The sequence below is a fragment of the Protomyctophum parallelum genome, assembly GCF_964188405.1.
Source record: "Protomyctophum parallelum genome assembly, chromosome: 7".
Lineage (NCBI taxonomy): Eukaryota > Metazoa > Chordata > Actinopteri > Myctophiformes > Myctophidae > Protomyctophum > Protomyctophum parallelum.
Genome location: NC_139705.1, coordinates 19,054,897 through 19,074,104, shown reverse-complemented (window position 1 = coordinate 19,074,104; position 19,208 = coordinate 19,054,897). Strand labels below are relative to the sequence as shown.

At 42.8% G+C, this 19,208-nt stretch overlaps 1 protein-coding gene across 2 annotated transcripts in view; it reads left to right on the top strand.

Annotated features, from left to right (window-relative positions):
- LOC310861815 (DNA (cytosine-5)-methyltransferase 3B-like) overlaps positions 1-14,951 on the top strand; it is a 55,200-nt gene extending 40,249 nt beyond the window's left edge. For both annotated transcript variants that reach the window (XM_083769459.1, XM_083769458.1), the window contains exons 16-22: positions 3,268-3,413; positions 7,874-7,964; positions 9,403-9,551; positions 11,303-11,388; positions 11,961-12,030; positions 12,535-12,653; positions 13,116-14,951. In XM_083769459.1, the coding sequence (XP_083625585.1) occupies positions 3,268-3,413; positions 7,874-7,964; positions 9,403-9,551; positions 11,303-11,388; positions 11,961-12,030; positions 12,535-12,653; positions 13,116-13,257 (803 nt within the window). In that variant the 3' untranslated portion in view covers positions 13,258-14,951. The remainder of the gene's footprint in view (positions 1-3,267; positions 3,414-7,873; positions 7,965-9,402; positions 9,552-11,302; positions 11,389-11,960; positions 12,031-12,534; positions 12,654-13,115) is intronic.
- Positions 14,952-19,208: the final 4,257 nt, after the last annotated feature.

The window sequence follows — 19,208 nt, the reverse complement described above, 5'->3', positions numbered from 1 at the left end:
AAGCACAGCTAACATGTGCCAGCCGTTCAGTCTCAGTCTACGGGCCATCGTTTCATTTCCGGGTTATCAGTGAGGTGGGGGCTCTTGTTGTGAGCACAATGAGCAGCACCATTAGCACAGACTGTTTACCTTTCGTCAGAAACGGTTACATGTCCGGAGCGATGCGAGACAAAGTCACAAATTAAATATGATCGTCGGATGTGTGACGACTCACCATTGACAGCGCGTGAATCTCCTTTGCGTCCGAGCATAGGCATGGATATAATGCTGGATAGTCAGATGCGAGGTTACTCTCCGTGGTGGGAAATAAATAATACAAGTACGGTATGATACAAGAGAACTATAACTTGTAACTTTTATTTTTGTAGAAGAGGCAAACTAATATTGTTTATACCGTTTGCTTTGATGGAATAATTGATTGAACATGCACTCCGTAATGCTAGTTCAACATTCAATCAAAGCAAAGGGCACAAGTTTAGTTTAGTTATTAGTTTAAAGTTACTAGTTACTGTCGCGCGTGCCAATAAAGCTGTCATTCTCTTGTACTTATTTCCCACCACGGAGTAACCTGGCGTATCGGAGGACAGTCTGGTGAGACCATGGGGGCTAGACCTTAGTATTATACTCGAAGGGCTAGAAGGGCAGTGTCAGTAGGCCAATCAGAGGCAGGCGGGGCGTACCCAAGGGGCCAGCTATGAACTCCAATGTTGAAGCGCTGGGCCCTAGTGGTAAGAGGAAGGACTGCAGGCGGACCCGTGGATTCTTGACGAGGAAACCCCGTGCAACCGAGTGCCCAATGTTAAAGCCCAGCTGCACTTCCGCATTTCCAGACTTCCGGACACCAAAATTTGGTGTCCAAATGCTGAATCAGCGAAAAAATGCGGAAATAGACGGTACTTCCGGCAGCCTTCCGGGTGCTTCAAAACGCCACTGAGCAACTTCCACTGACATGAATAGCGGAGGGGGTGGAGCTTCGCGCCAGTTTAGTCTCTATCCTTTTAATACTCTATGGGCGTACCATGTCTAAGCTCGGACGTAGAATAGATATACGCGTTGAAAACATCTGATGTGCCCTGGGAAGAAAAATAATGAAAACAACAGGGTTAAGGTCGCCCTGGGTTGATTGCTTCAACCCAATCACGAGTGCAGATTTTAGGATTATACTGTTTACAATGTTACCATACCATAGCAGTCACAAATACACCAATCCTCTCTCTCTGGCTACAACAACTTTATTAATGCTAGCTGGCTAGATCAAAATATCTTGAGTGATTTGTTGATGACGGTGAAATTCAGCAGTTGATAGGGATAAGAGAAAATATACATTGGAAGAAGTGACACAACATAAGGGGTTCTTTCAAATGTCTGCTGCCATATGGGTCGCTATTAGCAGGCAGTAGCTCAGTAAAAATTAAAAGCGTATTCTTGACTAGCCATTTTCTTACCATAACATGACGACAGTATATCCATTCATTACTGGAGAGGAAAAACATGAAAAAGCTCCATACCGATCCCATCTGTTGTAGATGATTTGGGAAATAAGTCTGTCTGTCTGTCTAACTCTGGAGTGGAGGAGTGAACCGAAGCACCATATCCAGTATCTGTTTGTGTCTATCTATGAGGTTGTTGATTCTATATTCTGAACTCTCTCTCTTCAACCTGGGCTGATATATGAACTATGAAGTGTGCCTTTTTTCAGGACGAATATCTGACGTTGACGAAATAAACAAAAAAGATTCAGGACGAGACTGACACTGACGAGCTAAACAGCTCTCTTGGTTGACTAAAATATGACGAAGACGTGTGTGAGATTTCATTGACGAGACGAGACTAGACGAACATTTTAGTGGTTTGACTAACAAAGTTTCAGAATGCATGGAAATGTTCCGCCAGTGAGTGCAAAAATATCATCCTGTCCGTGCGTGCATGCATGCACACGTCCTACCTCGGTTACGGTACTTTACTCTCTCACACGCCTCGTGTGCGCGCGCGTGCACACACACACACACACACACATACCGTCCCACACGTATAAGATGCAAGCTTTGCATGTCCGCATTGCCTACCTGCCATTGTAATCTGCTCTCCACCACTCGTAGCTTTTAAAAGTAATTCCCTCAGAAAAGTGACCTAAACAAATTCTCCATGACTGTAGATAGGAACTATAATTAAATCCTTAAGCAGAGATAAAACGTCGTATTGTAAACAACTTTTTTTTCCCTTTTTTCTGTGTGACACATTCTAAGCCCTGGCCCCTCCCCTCCACTCTGCGCTGATGCACGTGTGTGAGACTGTGAGTGCATGCCATAGGGTGCATTTTTTCCCCTTGAGTATAATAATGATGAGGCATTTTAATTTCTAATAAATGATGAATAGGCTAGTTGTATTGTTATTATCCATAATTTGAATCTTCAAAACTGAGATATATTTTATGATAATAGCCTACTGCAGTGGTTCCCAAACTTGACACTAATTAGCCCTGCGGACCCCCATTTGAAAAGATATGCCAGGGACTCCCATAAGAGAGGATTTCTACGGCTCTAGCAGTGATTCTCAACCCGTTTATTTTCAAGTACCCACAGTTAAGTATCCACAGTTTGACATGCATTAGGCTACACTGACCCCCCATTTAATGACATCAGAGTTACAGACTCATAAGCGTCCATTTGGTTTCTAACTATCATTTAGCTGGGGACCCCCTGGAATTCCCTCAAGGACCCCTGGGGGTCCCCGGACCCCATTGGGAACCACCGGCCTACTGTTCAGTCATCATAAAATACAGTCATCATAAAATATATAATTTAAGATATGATGATGATTTGACGGTCAAAGAATAAATACATATTTTATTTTTTACTAAAACTGGACTAAAACCTTTTAAGTTTCCGTCGACTAAAACTAGACTAAAACTATCAAGGATGGAAATGACTAAAATGTGACTAAAACTAATAAGCATTTCGTCAAAAAGACTAAGACTGACTAAAACCAAAAAATGCCTGCCAAAAACAACAGTGGAAGTGTGAAAGCAACAATTCCGACCCCAGGTTGAGAATAAACCCTGGGGCAAGTTATTAAATCTAATGTGAAAGGAAGTAGAGTTGAGGGGTGAAATCGCCCCGGGTCAGTGTGAAAATACCTTAATTCTAGTAAAATCCTAAGTTTGTTTTGTGTGTGTGTGTGTGTGTGTGTGTGTGTGTGTGTGCGTGTGTGTGTGTGTGTGTGTGTGTGTGTGTGCGTGTGCGTGCGTGCGCGTGCGTGCGTTTTCAGGCTACCTGGTTCTAAGGGACCTGGGTTTTAAGGTGGACCAGTATGTGGCGTCTGAGGTGTGCGAGGACTCCATCTCAGTGGGCGTGGTGAGACACGAAGGAAAGATCCAGTACGTCCATGATGTCAGGAACATCACCAAGAAAAACGTAAGGGTGGAGGGGAGGGCGGAGGTGGTACGGGGGTAGAGGGGAGGGTGGAGTTGGTACGGTCACCAAATGTGTCCGTGGCAAAGACGTGGTGTTGTCCGTGGCAAATTTTATATTTTCTGTTTTACACACCATTATAATGTTCTCATTTTGATCATAACACCCACTTACTGAATGTCAAGTCTCCAGGTTTTCTTCAGAATATGTATGACATTTATTTATTATGACACTATGGCACACTCGGAGTCCACTAATTGGATTGGATTCTCCAATGTTTCATTTGAAGAGACCCCCTTAACTCTGAGTGTTCAAATGGAACCAAATGGAATGGTTGTGTTGGTTCCATAGTGGTCATTCAGGGCTATCTATGCAAAAATGTAACGTTGACAAGAATGTCCAGGACAAGCCAACATGGCGATGATCCCTGGGTACGGGGGTAGAGGAATGATGATGCAACTGTAGCTGTAACTGTAACAAGGCGAATACATCATTCAGCCCTTTTTTTCTCGTGCCCTGCCTCCCCCAGGCCTTTACAGAACTAAAGAATGTCAGTTTCCTGTGGTAAAGAGTGAAAAAGTCAACATTCTCCCACGTTCTGTCAAAAAATAAATGTTCACTTGCTGGTACCAGCAGGTGGTCATTTTGTTCCACATACTGTAGCGCAGTGAGTGGGCTCATGATTGAGTGACGCCTTTCAGCATCTAATACAAATGAACTATAGAAGACATGGAAGACTGAGAACAGATATTAATCATATTGACATATCTGTGTGTGTGTGTGTGTGTGTGTGTGTGTGTGTGTGTGTGTGTGTGTGTGTGTGTGTGTGTGTGTGTGTGTGTGGCGGGGGGGGGGGGGGGGGGGGGGTTGGGATATCATACAGTCCTGTCAACACTCAACTTAAGAAACCCGCAACACACACACAGACTGTCAATATGATTTTTAGAGAATGATGTGATTTGTTCTCTTTGCCTGCCTGGTGCAACCTATACGTTGTTCTACCTTTGATGCCGGCGCGCTCTCTGTGCCTCATCAGCTATTGCTATACTTGTAGCAACGTAACTATTTAAAAATATAATGAATCAGAATTTGAAGGTTTTCAGAAACTTTAGGTCAGGCCCTACAGATTCGGCCTCGGGGTTAAAGCTTTTAAGATGTCATGTAGCATAAATCACATGTCATGTAGCATACCTCAGCTGGATGTGATGGGAGACAGGACATCACAGAGACCTGTCCACTGCTCTCCTCGCTTTTCATGTCTCTCTCTCTCTCTCTCTCATATATCATCAGTGGTAAAGCTCACTGCTTTTCCGGGTCCTTTCATCTCTGCAGACACCATTCATCAGAATGAGCGGCTTCAGCGAAACACCAGCTCAGTGGCCTTGTGGTTAGGCGTGAATTCCATTTGTGTCCGAGCATAGGCATGGTCTGGGCATGGTAACGCCCCGCCTGCCTGTGATTGGTCTACTGACACTGCCCGTCTTGACTATCCTCAGAGACGCGAGGTTACTCGGTGGTGAAATAAATAATAGGCTACAAAGGTGACAGCTTGGCACGCGCAACAGAACGCAGCCTTGTAACTAACTTGTACGTTTCATTTTTGTAGAAGAGGCAAACTAATATTGTTCATGCCGTTTGCGTGCATGTTCAATCAATTATTCCATCAAAGCAAACGGCATAAACAATATTAGTTTGCCTCTTCTACAAAAATAAAACTTACAAGTTGGCGTTCTCTTGTATCATACCATACTACTTGTATTATATCCCACCACAGAGCAACCTCGCATCAGACTATCCAGCAGGACAGTCAAGACAGTGTCGGTAGGCCAATCACAGGCAGGCGGGGCGTCACCATGCCTATGCTCGGACACAAATGGAATTCACGCTGTGGTTAGAGCGTCCGCCCTGAGACTGGGAGGTCGGGGTTTGATCCCCGGCCGGGTCATACCAAAGACTCATGGGACCCAGTGCCTCCCTGCTTGACACTCAGCATCAAGGGTTGGATTGGGGGTAAGTCCCTGCGACATAGCATCATGTCCAGGGGGTGTACTTGTACATCAAGCTGCCTCACGCTACAGAAACAGGCTCCTGCCCTATGGGCCTCATGGCTCGGCAAGGCTACTACACACACACACACACACACACACACACACACACACACACTTGTGTAAGCAAATACATTCTTTGAATCAGAATAACTGGAAACAGATTTACACACACACACGTGTGCACCTTTTCCCTTTCTGCTGTCTCTTTATACCTCTGTTCTCTTTGTCTAGTGCTCCTGTCTACACCCCCCCCCCCCCATCACTTCCCTGTCTTATCCATCAGCAGACAGCACAGGTGCCTGTGTGTCTGAGGGAGTGCACACAGTACAAACATTTACCTATATGTGACACGCGCACACGCACGCACGCGCACACACACACACAATCTCTCTCTTTTGCTGTGTCTCTGTCACAAGCAAGGACCTGGCATACACACAAGTGCATACATACACACACACGCTTGCACACGTACTACCACCTGCTCACTTATGTTGGCGACAAAACCAAACGTTTGTCTTTGGTTTGTTTTCTTACAGTGGTATAAAATCATACCCTGAAGAAAGCATCCTCTGCCGAAACGTTGGTCTTTTTAAAATAAATGAATCGCAACAGTAATGGTGACTAGGAGTTGTGCGACCTCTCCTCCTTTATGTTCAGGATGTTCTCCCGTGGTCAGCACCGGGCATACGTTGGTTAGACACACTAACAGTCAGACAGGCATTAGTCCCACAACGCCTTCGCTCCCGACATGCGTGTCTGGTTACAATGAACCCGTGGCAGGTTAAAACTAACCTGTGGCTCCCGACCGGCGTGGCAGGTTAAAACTAACCTGTGGCTCCCGACCGGCGTGGCAGGTTAAAGCTAACCTGTGGCTCCCGACCGGCATGGCAGGTTAAAACTAACCTGTGGCAGGTTAAAACTAACCCGTGGCTCCCGACCGGCGTGGCAGGTTAAAACTAACCTGTGGCAGGTTAAAACTGACCCGTGGCTTCCCGTGAGGTTAGGTTTAGGGTTGGGTTTTGGGTATAGGGGGTCGGACTGATGCCTGTCGGACTGTTAGTACGTGGGACCACATGCACCTCCCCACTATTGGTGTGCGCTTCTACCTCCTACCACTCTGTTTGTTTAAATCAATATAACATCTCACTCTGACTCACATACATTATAGCTAATTAGGAGTTCTTCTTGCTTGTTTAGACAATGTGTTATTGCAGCCACACCGTCAATCATACCACACACCTGAATGCCTGACTTGCTCCAATACACTACATGCACAGTTGCACACATACACACTACAGAGTCTATAGTTGCATTGCACAATGCACATGACACACACTCACACAATGCTTACGGTCATGTTGTAGTATGTCCATACTGTAACTCACACATTAAACTGTTGTGTTTCTCACTCTCTCTCTCTCTCACACTCTCGCTTTCGCTCGCTCGCTCGCACTCTTCTTCACAGACACACACACACACGCACACATGAATGCCCGCACGCACACACAGCCAGAGGCCAGCTGCAGAGATGTGGTAATGTGGCTGCAGGACAAAGCACAGCTTCAGTAAATCCTTCAGGAACTCCATTCACTCATTAGTTACTCACTGTGTGTGCGTGCATGCGTGCGCGTGTGCGTGAGTGAGTGCGTGCGTAAGTTGTACGTGAATATTTATGGGTTTTGCGCCCCTGCCTTCTTTCAGCTGTTATGCAAGTGTACCCCAAGTGTACCCCTCCCCTCCCTCTTTCTCTGTCTGTTCTGCCTTCTCTTTCATTCATCTTTCTCTCTGGTCATTGTACTCAATATAGTCACATGGTCTCAATAGGTCTTTTGGAAAGGGGGCACAAGATGAAGGAGGAAAAATAGGTGAAAGGCAATTGACTGTGCATGTGCGTGTGTGTGCGTGCGTGCGTGCGTGTGTGTGCGCGCGCGAGTGTCATGTGTGTTCGTGTATTGTTTCATTTAGGGCCATGACCCTTACTATTGAAATTAATTGTCTACTGCTGTAGAAATATTCCTCTGTGTGGAGTTGATGGATCAATAAACACACACACGCTTCAAGGAAGCCATCAACCTGCTCAGGCTTGACTTAGATCCCCCAATTTCTTTATGAGTGGAGACAGTTTGAGAACAATTCCTCTCACACAAAGCAGTCAAAATCAACAGAGAAATGGTAACTTGGAGCTGTCGGAGGCAATATCCAATGAACCAATAGCCCAAATATACAGAACTCATCAAGTATTGTCTTTGCACTTCCTTTCGCCATTTTGACGGACTAGTCAGAGTGCACCAGATGGGTGTAATTTATTGACACACAAATCACAGACCTTGTTCCTTGTGAGAAAGTCTAGGAACAGATCAGTGCAGCGCTGTCATTTGCTCAGTCTGACAGTGGGTGGTGTTGTTGTCTCCTCAGATTGAAGAGTGGGGTCCATTCGACCTGGTGATCGGTGGGAGCCCCTGCAATGACCTGTCGATCGTCAACCCTGCCAGGAAGGGCCTCTATGGTAGGACGGGGTCTAATCTCTCACCTTCACTGAAGCCTAACAGTATTGTACAGCAGGGGTTCTCAATGTCCCCACATGATTCTTTGGGTGGGGGTGGGTCCCCAGATGACAGTGAGTGAAGTGGCAATTTAAGGACTTTAGACCTAAAGGAAAAGAAAAAGGCCATTGCTGCATTAAAAGTAATCAACAAAACTATACGTTTTCAACATTGTCAAAATTGTCAAACATTTTGAAAATAGCAGATCTACAGATCTAGCAGATCTTGTAGATCGGCTATTTTCACTATTATGTATCTGTGAGACTGAGTCAAACAAAATAATGTAACGTAATGCCTCAACTCCTACAAGATTACTTTGGGGGTCACGGCCTGAAAAGGTTGAGAACCAATGTTGTACAGCACTGATTACAGACATTCACACACCTGCACATAATGCACTCAAACCGAGTGCACATACTTACACATGTGCACGTAATATACATGCACACTCACATGTACACGGCACATCGTTCACATGCACTTACTGTATACGGTGTATGCCTAATCCATACATTACGTCCTACACTCCCAAGTCTCCCTCTTTTTAACTCGGTGCTCCCAATCCGGTTGATCTTCCTATTTCATGTGCAATGCATGAGCAAACAACCCTACTGCCTGGCAAGCCTGCGCCCTGCAGGCACATGCATGCATGCGCACACACGCACACACACACACACACACACACACACACACACACACACACACACACATTCTATCTCACGATGATTGTACTTGACACTCAGTTTTTATTATGTAATTGTTTGATGTTGACCGTTTGGTAAAAGAAATATATATTATTATTTTTTCGTATGTTATTAGTCATTTTACTTTAACATACTTCTCCATTACGTATTTATTCTATTAGCCCATTTTGGGCGGGAACCCCTTTTGGTCGGGCAGCGGTGGCCGAACAGTTAGCGGAGCGGTCTTGATACCGGAAGGTCGCCAGTTCGCATCCCCGGACCGGCACGTTAAAATTACCACCGCTGAAGTGCCCTTGAGCAAGGCATTGAACCCCTACCATGAAATGTTCTATGAGCAGGGTGTGGCTGTAAACAAGTCTTTGGCTTAGTCCACTTCCCTGGGTAAACAAAGAGCTTTGCTTTGTTATCATTATGTTATGCTTTAGCTATTGAAAAATAGCAGATCTACAAGTCTGTTATAGGTCTGCTATTTTCTTTCAGTGACTGTCGACTGACATAGAAACATAGCTTTTTCAGAAAACTGTCAGGATGTAGAAGACATTTTTAGAATCTGATCTCAGGTCCAAATGGGTTAATCTGTGGTGTGATGGCGGGGTTGTTGAGTGGCTCTTTTCAACACCTGTCAACAACGTAGACAGGTATGGCCTAATCCTAAACCCTCTGTCTCCTTATTCTTCTCTTTTTATGCTCTCTCTAGAAGGTACAGGTCGGCTGTTCTTTGAATTCTACCGCCTGCTGAGCGAGGCCAGGCCTAAAGAAGGAGAGGAGAGACCTTTCTTCTGGATGTTCGAGAATGTGGTCGCCATGGGAGTCAACGACAAGAGAGACATCTCTCGCTTCCTGGAGGTTTGTCAAGAACCACTTCATCTGTAGCATCCTTCTTCTGGGGTGTAGTAGGGTACATTTAGCAATCTGCTCTTGTAGATCGCCTATTTTCACAGAAGACATTTTATGACCCTTGAGGGAATCTAACAACAGAATTTCATGAATACATCTTACAAATAAAACACATCAAAGAAATTCCACAAATAAAAAATAAATTCAAATACACAAACATAGATAATAAACTAAACAAGAAGTGAAAAGTGCAGGTCTAAAAGCTCAATGTATCACTTTGTGAGCTTTTAGAGCACCTAATTTCTCTAGTTTGGGTCCCAGGCAGACATCAAAATGTCTCTTTTGTGTCTTGAGCTAAAAGGTTTTTGATCCACTGGTTTTAATGGTTAATGCTTATTCAGGCTGAACCTGCTGGTGTGTTTAAGACCATGCCTTGAATCTGTGTCTCCCACTCTATTTTATAATGTAATGATACTATATTACTATTATGATATGATTTACAATATTATATTTATTACAAATGCATGTGACTGCCCATTCTCTTTTAAAGTGCTTTGTAAGTGGTCAGCTTTTCTATACTGACTTTATCCAAAGTGCTTTAACAATGTATGTTACATTAACGAAAAATGCACAGACGTTGGAGGCAACCATGCAAGCTACCAACCTCATTTGGAGCTTTCAGGGTTTCAGTGTCTTGCTCAAGGACACTTGGCCAGGAGGAGCGGGAACCAGGAACCTTTCAGTTCCCAGACAGCTGCTCTAACTCCTAAGATACTGCCACCCCACTGCTTGCACACTGCACAAATTTGACCATTTTATATAAAGTCATTATATGTCATACTGTCAGTATGCCCATTGCAAACGCAGGCCCCTCCAATTATGCACTACCCGTTGTCAGAGTACTCAGTGCAATACCCATTATCAAGCAAGCTCAGTCGATTGGACGTTGATAGCAGTGAGGTGGCAGAGAGGGAGTACATCTCTCGGTTGGCTGTTTGCCCAGTTGTGTGTGCATTATCGTTAGTTTTTTTGCCTCTCGTCCGCTTCTGATACAGAAACTGCAAGGTTAGATAAGCCAGAGGCAATGCACGTCGCACATTTAAACTAGAAGATAGTACCATTCTCAACTCTTAATTTCTGTCTTGAGCGACCAACACCATAGTGCAAAAATGTTCTTTGTTTTTGTCAGTGCTGCTTCAGCCTCCGGTTCTCTTAAGACTTCACACTACTACCACCTCCTGGCACAGAGTGTTACTTCCTCTTATTTCCAATGCTGCGTCTGACCTGTCTGATCTCAAAATGCCAGTCTGTACTCTGTACAGTCTGTAGTTGTCAAGACAACAATATTTTGTGTAAAGTCTGCTTGCCACCTGAAACTAGTCAAATTGACATTGTAATGTTTTTGGTAAAGGTAGCACTTTCTGTTAACATAAACAATGAGCCTTCCCTTTATTTTATTACATGTTGGCACATGCTGGCAATGCCACGATGCAGCCAAAGGTTTACACACTACCAGAAACACTAGTCTACAATTGCCTGAATCAGCTTGAAGAGGGCTGTCTTTGAGTTACATATTTGTGCTACGATGTGGAAATGTAATCTGGAATGACACTAAAATAGCTGATACAATGCGTGGTCACCTGTAGCATGGTAGCCAAAGAGTTGGGAATAATGACGTACATAATAGACAGGGCAACACATTCTACATGGTTATGTACAGTATGTCTGTCATTTGTAACGTGTCATGTTCATTGATCCAGTGTAATCCAGTGATGATCGACGCCATCGAGGTGTCTGCAGCCCATCGAGCACGCTACTTCTGGGGGAACCTGCCTGGCATGAACAGGTACACAACAGCTTCTATAGGTCTATTACGAGGTTATATATTTCCTGTTGCCTTTTATGGTGTTAAATGGGGCGTGGAACAATGGAAATGAACTTGAACGAGAACGAGCTTGTGATTTTACGACAGCTGGCAGCCATAAGTGAAATTCTGCAAATTTCAGGGACATACGCACCCCTTTATTAATTGCGCATCCGTTTTTGCGCATAGAAAATACATCCTCCTTTAGTCACTTTATTTACACCTGGGTGTAAATTTCCTTAGTGAATCGGGTCCAGATTGCCATGAAAATGTGCTCAGCTTGGATGAACCCTACTGATTTTGGTGACCCATGGCCTCTAGTTCCACCCCAATTATTCCAAAATTAGGCCTTGAATACTATTCTGTTTAAGATTCTATAAGAACAAAATAAAACACAATCGACAGATGCTTTTTATTGCACCAAAATTATATGTTTTTTTTAACAAGGCTCTTCAGACTTTTTAATGTTTCCACACATTTTGCATGGTGAAACTATATATGACATGCTATATTTATACTTGTCTGTGTACTGTATACTTGTCTGCCTATTCCAGGCCTCTGTGTGCATCAGGGATGGACAAGCTGGAGCTACAAGACTGTCTGGACCATGGCAGAGTTGCCAAAGTAAGTACCAGCTTGAAAGAGGCTTAGTATTGAAAATAACAATTTTTGAGTTTTTATTGTTTTTGAAGCTTATCCATGAAAATCCTGGTAGTTTTAGGCACTCTGCTTTTCTCTAAAAAGTATGATATGGGTTTTTACCTCCACAACTGGACTTTTTCTGCTTGTTGATTCCAGGGGCATATTAGCATATTAAAATAAGGGGTTGTTTGTTGTTTCTACAGACGTGGCTTATTGGAATAATTAATAGATCTTGGATTTGTTAATGAGGGCAAATACATGTTCAAGGTGCTCTAAAACTATTTTATGGATGTTTTGGATGGTAGAACAAATACTTGACATGGACATTGTTGATCAAATATTTATATTTAAGTTTGGACGCGTGAACTGGAACTTTAAATGCCTAGTCTATGGGTTCCTAGGCGTGATGTTGTTCATATGTTTGACTTTTTATCTCCGTCTGTCTGTCTCTCTGCCACTACGTCTGTCTCTGTGTCTGTGGTGAAGTTTGGGAAGGTGCGTACCATCACCACTCGGTCCAACTCCATCAAACAGGGGAAGGACCAACACTTCCCTGTCATGATGAACGGGAAGGAGGACATACTCTGGTGTACTGAACTGGAGAGGTGAGGATCTGCACTGCCTCTCGTGGTTTTGTTTATGCAGTGCAGCTGCGCACTCCATTGCATTTATTGCATTGCTATGCTAAGTTCTGTAAGTAAGCTTTAGCCATGAGCCTATCTCCTGTTTCTGTAGTATAGCGTGAGGCAGCTTGATGTACACATGCACCACCTAGACATGACGCTATATGTTGCAGGGACTTACCCTCAATCCAACCCTTGATGCTGCGTGCCAAGCAGGGAGGCACTGGGTCTTTGGTATGACCCGGGCGTGGATCGAACCCCGCCACTGAACCCAAGGCCACTGAGCCTTGTGGCTACCTTTGGGGAGGGAGTGCAATAAAGTTAAAGTTATCTGTGGTGGAGAGTCCTGCATTCTTCCGCAGTTACTGGAGGAAAATAAATATGTGTATCTCTAAATAATGTACTGTTAAGGCATGACATGGATTGTTTACCTTCCTCCTGTAGGATCTTTGGCTTCCCGGTCCACTACACAGACGTTTCCAACATGGGCCGCGGTGCCAGACAGAAGCTGCTGGGTCGGTCCTGGAGTGTCCCTGTCATCAGACACCTGTTCGCACCGCTCAAAGACTACTATGCCTGTGAATAGACGCCACCTAGCAGCAGCATAGTGTAAGTCAGGCATACGGCTGTACTGAGTATGCTTGATTCCCTTAGTCTTCCATTTGCTACTGTAGTTGTCTGACAGAGAGGGGAAAAGGGCCCTAAGCTTGTCAAACTGAAGAAAATTGTTTGTTGTTTGTTTTAACGCCTTTTTTGAACCAAAGTGATAGCTGTTTTAGATGGTTTTATGTTCATATTATTTTTGGTTTTGTAAAGACAAACTATTTCCCATGTTTTACTGTTTTTGATGTTTTATTTTTACGCCGAGATATTTTTCACACAAAATAGAAAAGCATTTTATCAAAGACTTTATAAAGACGTTTTGTATAGGTCCAAATAGAGACACTTTTAGTTCTATTTTCATAATGCCAGAGTGACATGTTCCTTTCCCAAACAACTATATATACTTGAAACCAGTCAATGCAAGAAATATTCTAAGAACTAGATATAAGCCTTTCTCAGCCATTCCAGCTAAAGTGTGATCATGTTTATCCTACTATAGATGTGTGAATATTTTTTTTATCGGGAAATGTGTGTATTTCAGTTTACTGTACAAAGGAGACACTACTGTTTCCCTGTCGTTGAACACAGTGGAGTACCCTGCATTAAACAACAATTCAGTTTTGTTTTATTGGTTACCATAGGGAGGTTTTATTGGCATTGTGTTTTAAAATTTCCAAATAATTATTTAGGAGACACAGGTTGACACACAAAACATTTGTTGTGACTACTTTGACTACTTTTAATTTGTTTGCTTTAATAACTGGAGTTGCATTCTATTGGCAGTCACCAAAACTAACTGGGCATTACCTCAAACAATGGGGCAACTCTGTAGTATTGTCTTGTTCTTCTGTGAAAATATTTCTGTAGCTTTTTACCCTTGTTATGCCTTGTGTAAATAGGCTATATTTGTATCACTGGAACATTTTTATACTTTGTACTGTATTGGTAGAAATGTTTACAATTGTTTTAGCTCTCTTTTCACCAAGAATAGTTATTGGTGTTTTTTGTTTTCTTTTTTTATGCAAAGTGCACAACTGTTTATAATGCAGCAAGACATTTGTTGTTATACTAAAATTATTGGAGTGAACAACGTTTCCGGGACAAATCTTTTTTGGCATGCTCAACTACAGTATACAACCTGTGCACTTTCACAGAGTCATCTCTAGAGGAATGTGAATTCTGAAACTAGCGTCGCTATAAAGAAGAGATCAAAGTCTGATTCTAAATTGTTTATTTTTGTTTGCTTGTAGCTGTGTGGCGTCTCAGATGTTTCATGTTGAGATCATGTGTGTAGATTCTAACGCAATGTAAGCTGCTGGCATGACATTTGTAACATCCTAGAGTGATTATTGTAATCAGTAGGTTTTTGTACACTGCTGACTGTGCTGTTCTTAGTAGATGTGGTACTTACTGACTACCGGTATGCATACTATGTAGGCTTTTGTGCTATTAATGTTTAGTGTGCGTTTTCTATTACACTTTTTGTTCACTTTTGCTTCCTGCATTTTATCAGTATCACATTTTTTCCTTTTCCATTTTTATAAGGTGCAAAAGTTATTCCTTAAGAACAGAATATTATGTTGTTTTTGTAGTTATTGTGAAAGAAAAAAATGTTTGTATACTAGCTAGTCTGTTATATATAATTTCTACTAAATAAAACAGCTTGGCTGATGAATACATGTGTAATTTGTATTAATTTTGTATTCATATTTGAGAGTGAAAAAAATCTAATGCAATTCAGGATTTAAAAGTTAACCAACTTAAAGTATAGTATAATACATTTGAGAGATCTCGGTTGGAAAGTGGTCAGACTAGTCATTAGACCTGCAGTCATTAGTCCTGCAACCTATCTCAAACCCTCACCCTAACCTCCCACGGGGCAGCACACCTAAACCTAACATTAAGTGTGTTTATTTTATTTTTATTATTATTATTATTTTACTTTTTATATTTTTTCCGACAGTATCCACTGTGTCAAACATGTTATTTCTGAAAAATACTGCAGAGGGAGTAGTCCTGCTATAGTAATAGGTCTACTTAGTACTTTCCTTGAGGGTCACACTTTCACTTTCACATTTAACAGATATATAATAACAGTATTTTAACATCATTGGGAATTGCATGATCGAACACGCCATTGGACTGTAACTGACACTGCCTGGAACTATGTGAGAACGGAGTCTGAGAAGATGGCCTGCAGAGAACAACAACTGAATCAGAATCAGAATCAGAATCAGAAGACTTTATTGCCATTACATGTAAACATGTTAGGAATTTGGTTCGGTGAACAGCAGAGTGCAGTTATGACATTTAAGTGCAAAGCAGGACAAGATAGTGCAAAAACAACATTGTGCAAAATGATAGTGAAATGAAATAAAATTAAATAAATACGTATAATGAATAGTTTCTAGGACAGTCAGCTTAAGTCAGTCAGTCAACTGAAGCATGCCTTTATAAGTCACAATCACATCATCAGCTCCTATTAAAAGGCTGGTACACTCGGACGGACGTAGGCCTACATACGTATATGTCCCGGTTCTAACACGTCACGTGGTGAAATATTGATGTAAAGAAAAAGTGTATGCATGCAGCTCGAAGGTAATTTGATTATGTTAATTTTTATGCATGCAGCTTAAAGGCAATTTGATTATATGCTAATGATTTCTCTTTATCTTGAATGATTGGCCAATTGGGCCGCAAGCAATAGGCCTACTTGTGGTCAGGATGGCCGAGCGGTCTAAGGCGCCAGACTCAAGGATAATCCTTTCCCGGAATTGGGACTTCTGGTCTCCGAATGGAGGCGTGGGTTCAAATCCCACTTCTGACACTAATTTATTGTCAGCCCATGACGAAGACTTTTTATACATGTAGGCTATGTATTGCCATGTTTTTTGTTCTTGCTTAATGTAAATCGCTCTGGATTAAGAGCGTCTGCTAAATTTTTCAATTGTAAGAATTCATGATGACCAGAATAAATCATAGCTTCAGTCATGATGAAGTTATGATTTATTCTGGTCATGCAGTTTATTGCTTGTTTAAATGTGGATCACTGGTTTTGGCCTACTTTAATATCAGTTTGGGGTCTGCTAAAATGATTGAAACCAAATAAATCCTATAGCTTTGTTTCCATTGCGGTCCTTCATATCCATTGCAATTCATGGGAACATTTACTTGAATGGTTTCCTCATTTCTCCCATAGAAAATGTTGGGTGATCTAACGTTTCCTTTTTCTACATTACATATAGGCTATAGTGTTTTATATTTGTTGATGATATTGTAGGCTATTTTGGTGTTAACTATGGAATCGAGCATTTCCAGTCAGTTAGTGTGTCGGGCATCGTGACATCATGTGACATCATCAGGGATGGAGATGTGGAGACCCTGATGTCATAGTAAACGTGATCTGCTGTCGCAGTTAAGTCTAGATCCCTGATGTCATCACTATTGGCCAGCAACTACATCTGACCCACCTCAAACCCATAGATCTCCATATGGATATATTTCAGAACCTTTTCTGACATTCCATATGTTCCATATGGCACATCCCAGTGCCCATGGCAGCATGCGAAAACTAGAGTACTCAACAGGCCTGAAAATGAAGGCCTGGCCCTACCTGGGCCCTCATCAAACCTTGTACACTCAAGAGAATGTCCCCACTACCACCCTTAGATCTCCATATACTGTATGGAGCTGACCTGTTCTGACATTCCATATGTTGATCTGACCATCAAACCCTATACACTCATGAGTGTGTCTTGCAAGACTGCATGCTCCTTATATGGCCAGTACAGAATTAATTTCATGTTGATCTGATCCCCCATGCCAAAGCGCCAGCCAGTGGCGTATCCAGGAATTACGTTTTGGGCAGACAACAAGATGTGTTAATTGTCGTCTCCCCGCTCACAATCGTAGCACTAAAGGTTTTCAAAGAGATATACCTGCCAGACGAGTAGGATACAAAGGCTGAAAGGCATGCATTTACATTCCAATGGGTGATTGAGGGTCGCGCTCTACCGCAACGGCCAATCAGCTGTCCATTAATAGTTCTCGGGTCTTGTTTTTGTCCTCTTTTTGAGTGGCAACCACTCCAAAGAACAGCAATGTCCGTGTTAACCTATGTGTTGTTAACCTATATGTGACTATGAGTACCAGTAGGGGCAAAGGGGGAAGGGGGGAGTTGCACCACTCAGTTCACACGGGTGTGATCTTTTCTCATTGTATGGATCTTGGCCAGGCCAGAAATGGATTTGGACAGGCCTGCCCTCGCCTTATTGTAGATACGCCTCTGGCACCCGCGCTCGCCCAGCAGTCTGCTGTCAACGAGGCGAATGCATCACCTTTAGGGCGAGGTCGCTTCTCGCCCTCCGGCGTACTGGTTTTTATGTTGATTAATTAAATAGCCTATAGTCTACAGCCCTACATTACAGGACGGGAAACAAGTCCGCAGACTTTTTGTGTTATCTGAGTCTGACTGTAGGCTAGTATCTATACGTGCTGTTCACATTTCTGTCTATAAAGTATTCAATCAATAAAAAATGGGAAGTGGTTTTGAATGATTTATTTATATTACTTAACAGTTTGCAAATAGTACAGTGTAAAACAGTAAAAAGATAACACAATAGGCCTAAAGCCTTATTAAATTAATCACCAGGTTACAGGTCGCAGCCAATTGCGTAATCGCTGTAGTTGCGTGACTGATTTCGGACAGATTTAGTGCTGTTAGCTGTTGTCTGGTTAAATGTGCATGGAGATGAATGCTAAGACCGGAATCATACGAATCAGCTGTCTATACAGTCTGACTGACTATTAATTGAAGTCATTTTGGTTGGGCTAAATTAATATGCCTGATCTACAAAGATCGTAGGCCTATATATTGCTGCTATATTTTCGGCGAGCAACGCCATAGTAGAACGAATTATAAACGAAGCATTCTTTGGCCATGACGGCTGCCTGCCTAGCTGTGTGTGTTGCGCCCGAGCAGATCTCGTACCTACGCCTGCACGTATTACGTTGTTGAGTTAAAATGTCAGTAGGCCTAGGCCTTATGTCAGTAATTTAACCATTTGTTTTCTGTTTTTCATATTATTTATGTGGTGGGCGACTGGGCGGGCATTAATTTGTTTTGATGGTGAGTGAGTGCGAGTGACGCCCCCTCTTCTGTCGCTGCTATTTCCGCTTCCAGTTAGATATTTGTAGGCCTACTCAAACATAAGTAACAAGTTCACAAAAAAACTTGTGGAAAACAACTCAATAAACTAACCACACACACACACGGTCGTTCGGGTCATCCGCCCGGGCGCTTATTTTTCGCGATTAATTTGCATGAATGTAAATTGCTGTTTGTGTTGTTACACTGCACGCACACTGAGCGCGTTATAACTAAGGGATGATCATGATGCGACGTGAATATCGTTCGAAATTAGGTCTCGAAATTTTCTCCGCGAATAAATTAAGCAACCTGTATGAAACAATGGCCTGCGGCGCGCCCTGCGCTGTGGGCTATATTGAAACTGCGAGTATCGGTTAGTCGTCAAACAACTTTAAATACACCGTCGGGATCGTATTTCATGTGCTTGTTTCCGATGACCCGACGTTTTCTACATAAGTTCTGTAGAGAACGCCATTGGTTCTTCTAAGTACGGGAACTGTTCGTTTAAAGTTGTTATGTGCAGTCTACGCACCATCAAGAAGAAACGTGACTAACTTGTCACGACGAAGATGACGTCACGTTACATTCAACCAAATCTATAGGTGTTAACGTTACGGCGCACGGCTTTAATTGTCAAACGTGAGCTGTCCGCCATTTTAGTGCGGTTCTTTTACTACAACTGCTCAAGGAAATGGACGGACGGACTCCCATCCCCCACCACCACACCACACAGAGCTTAAGTCACGTGTATAACAATAGTCTAACAACATTGTATTCCCTAGTAA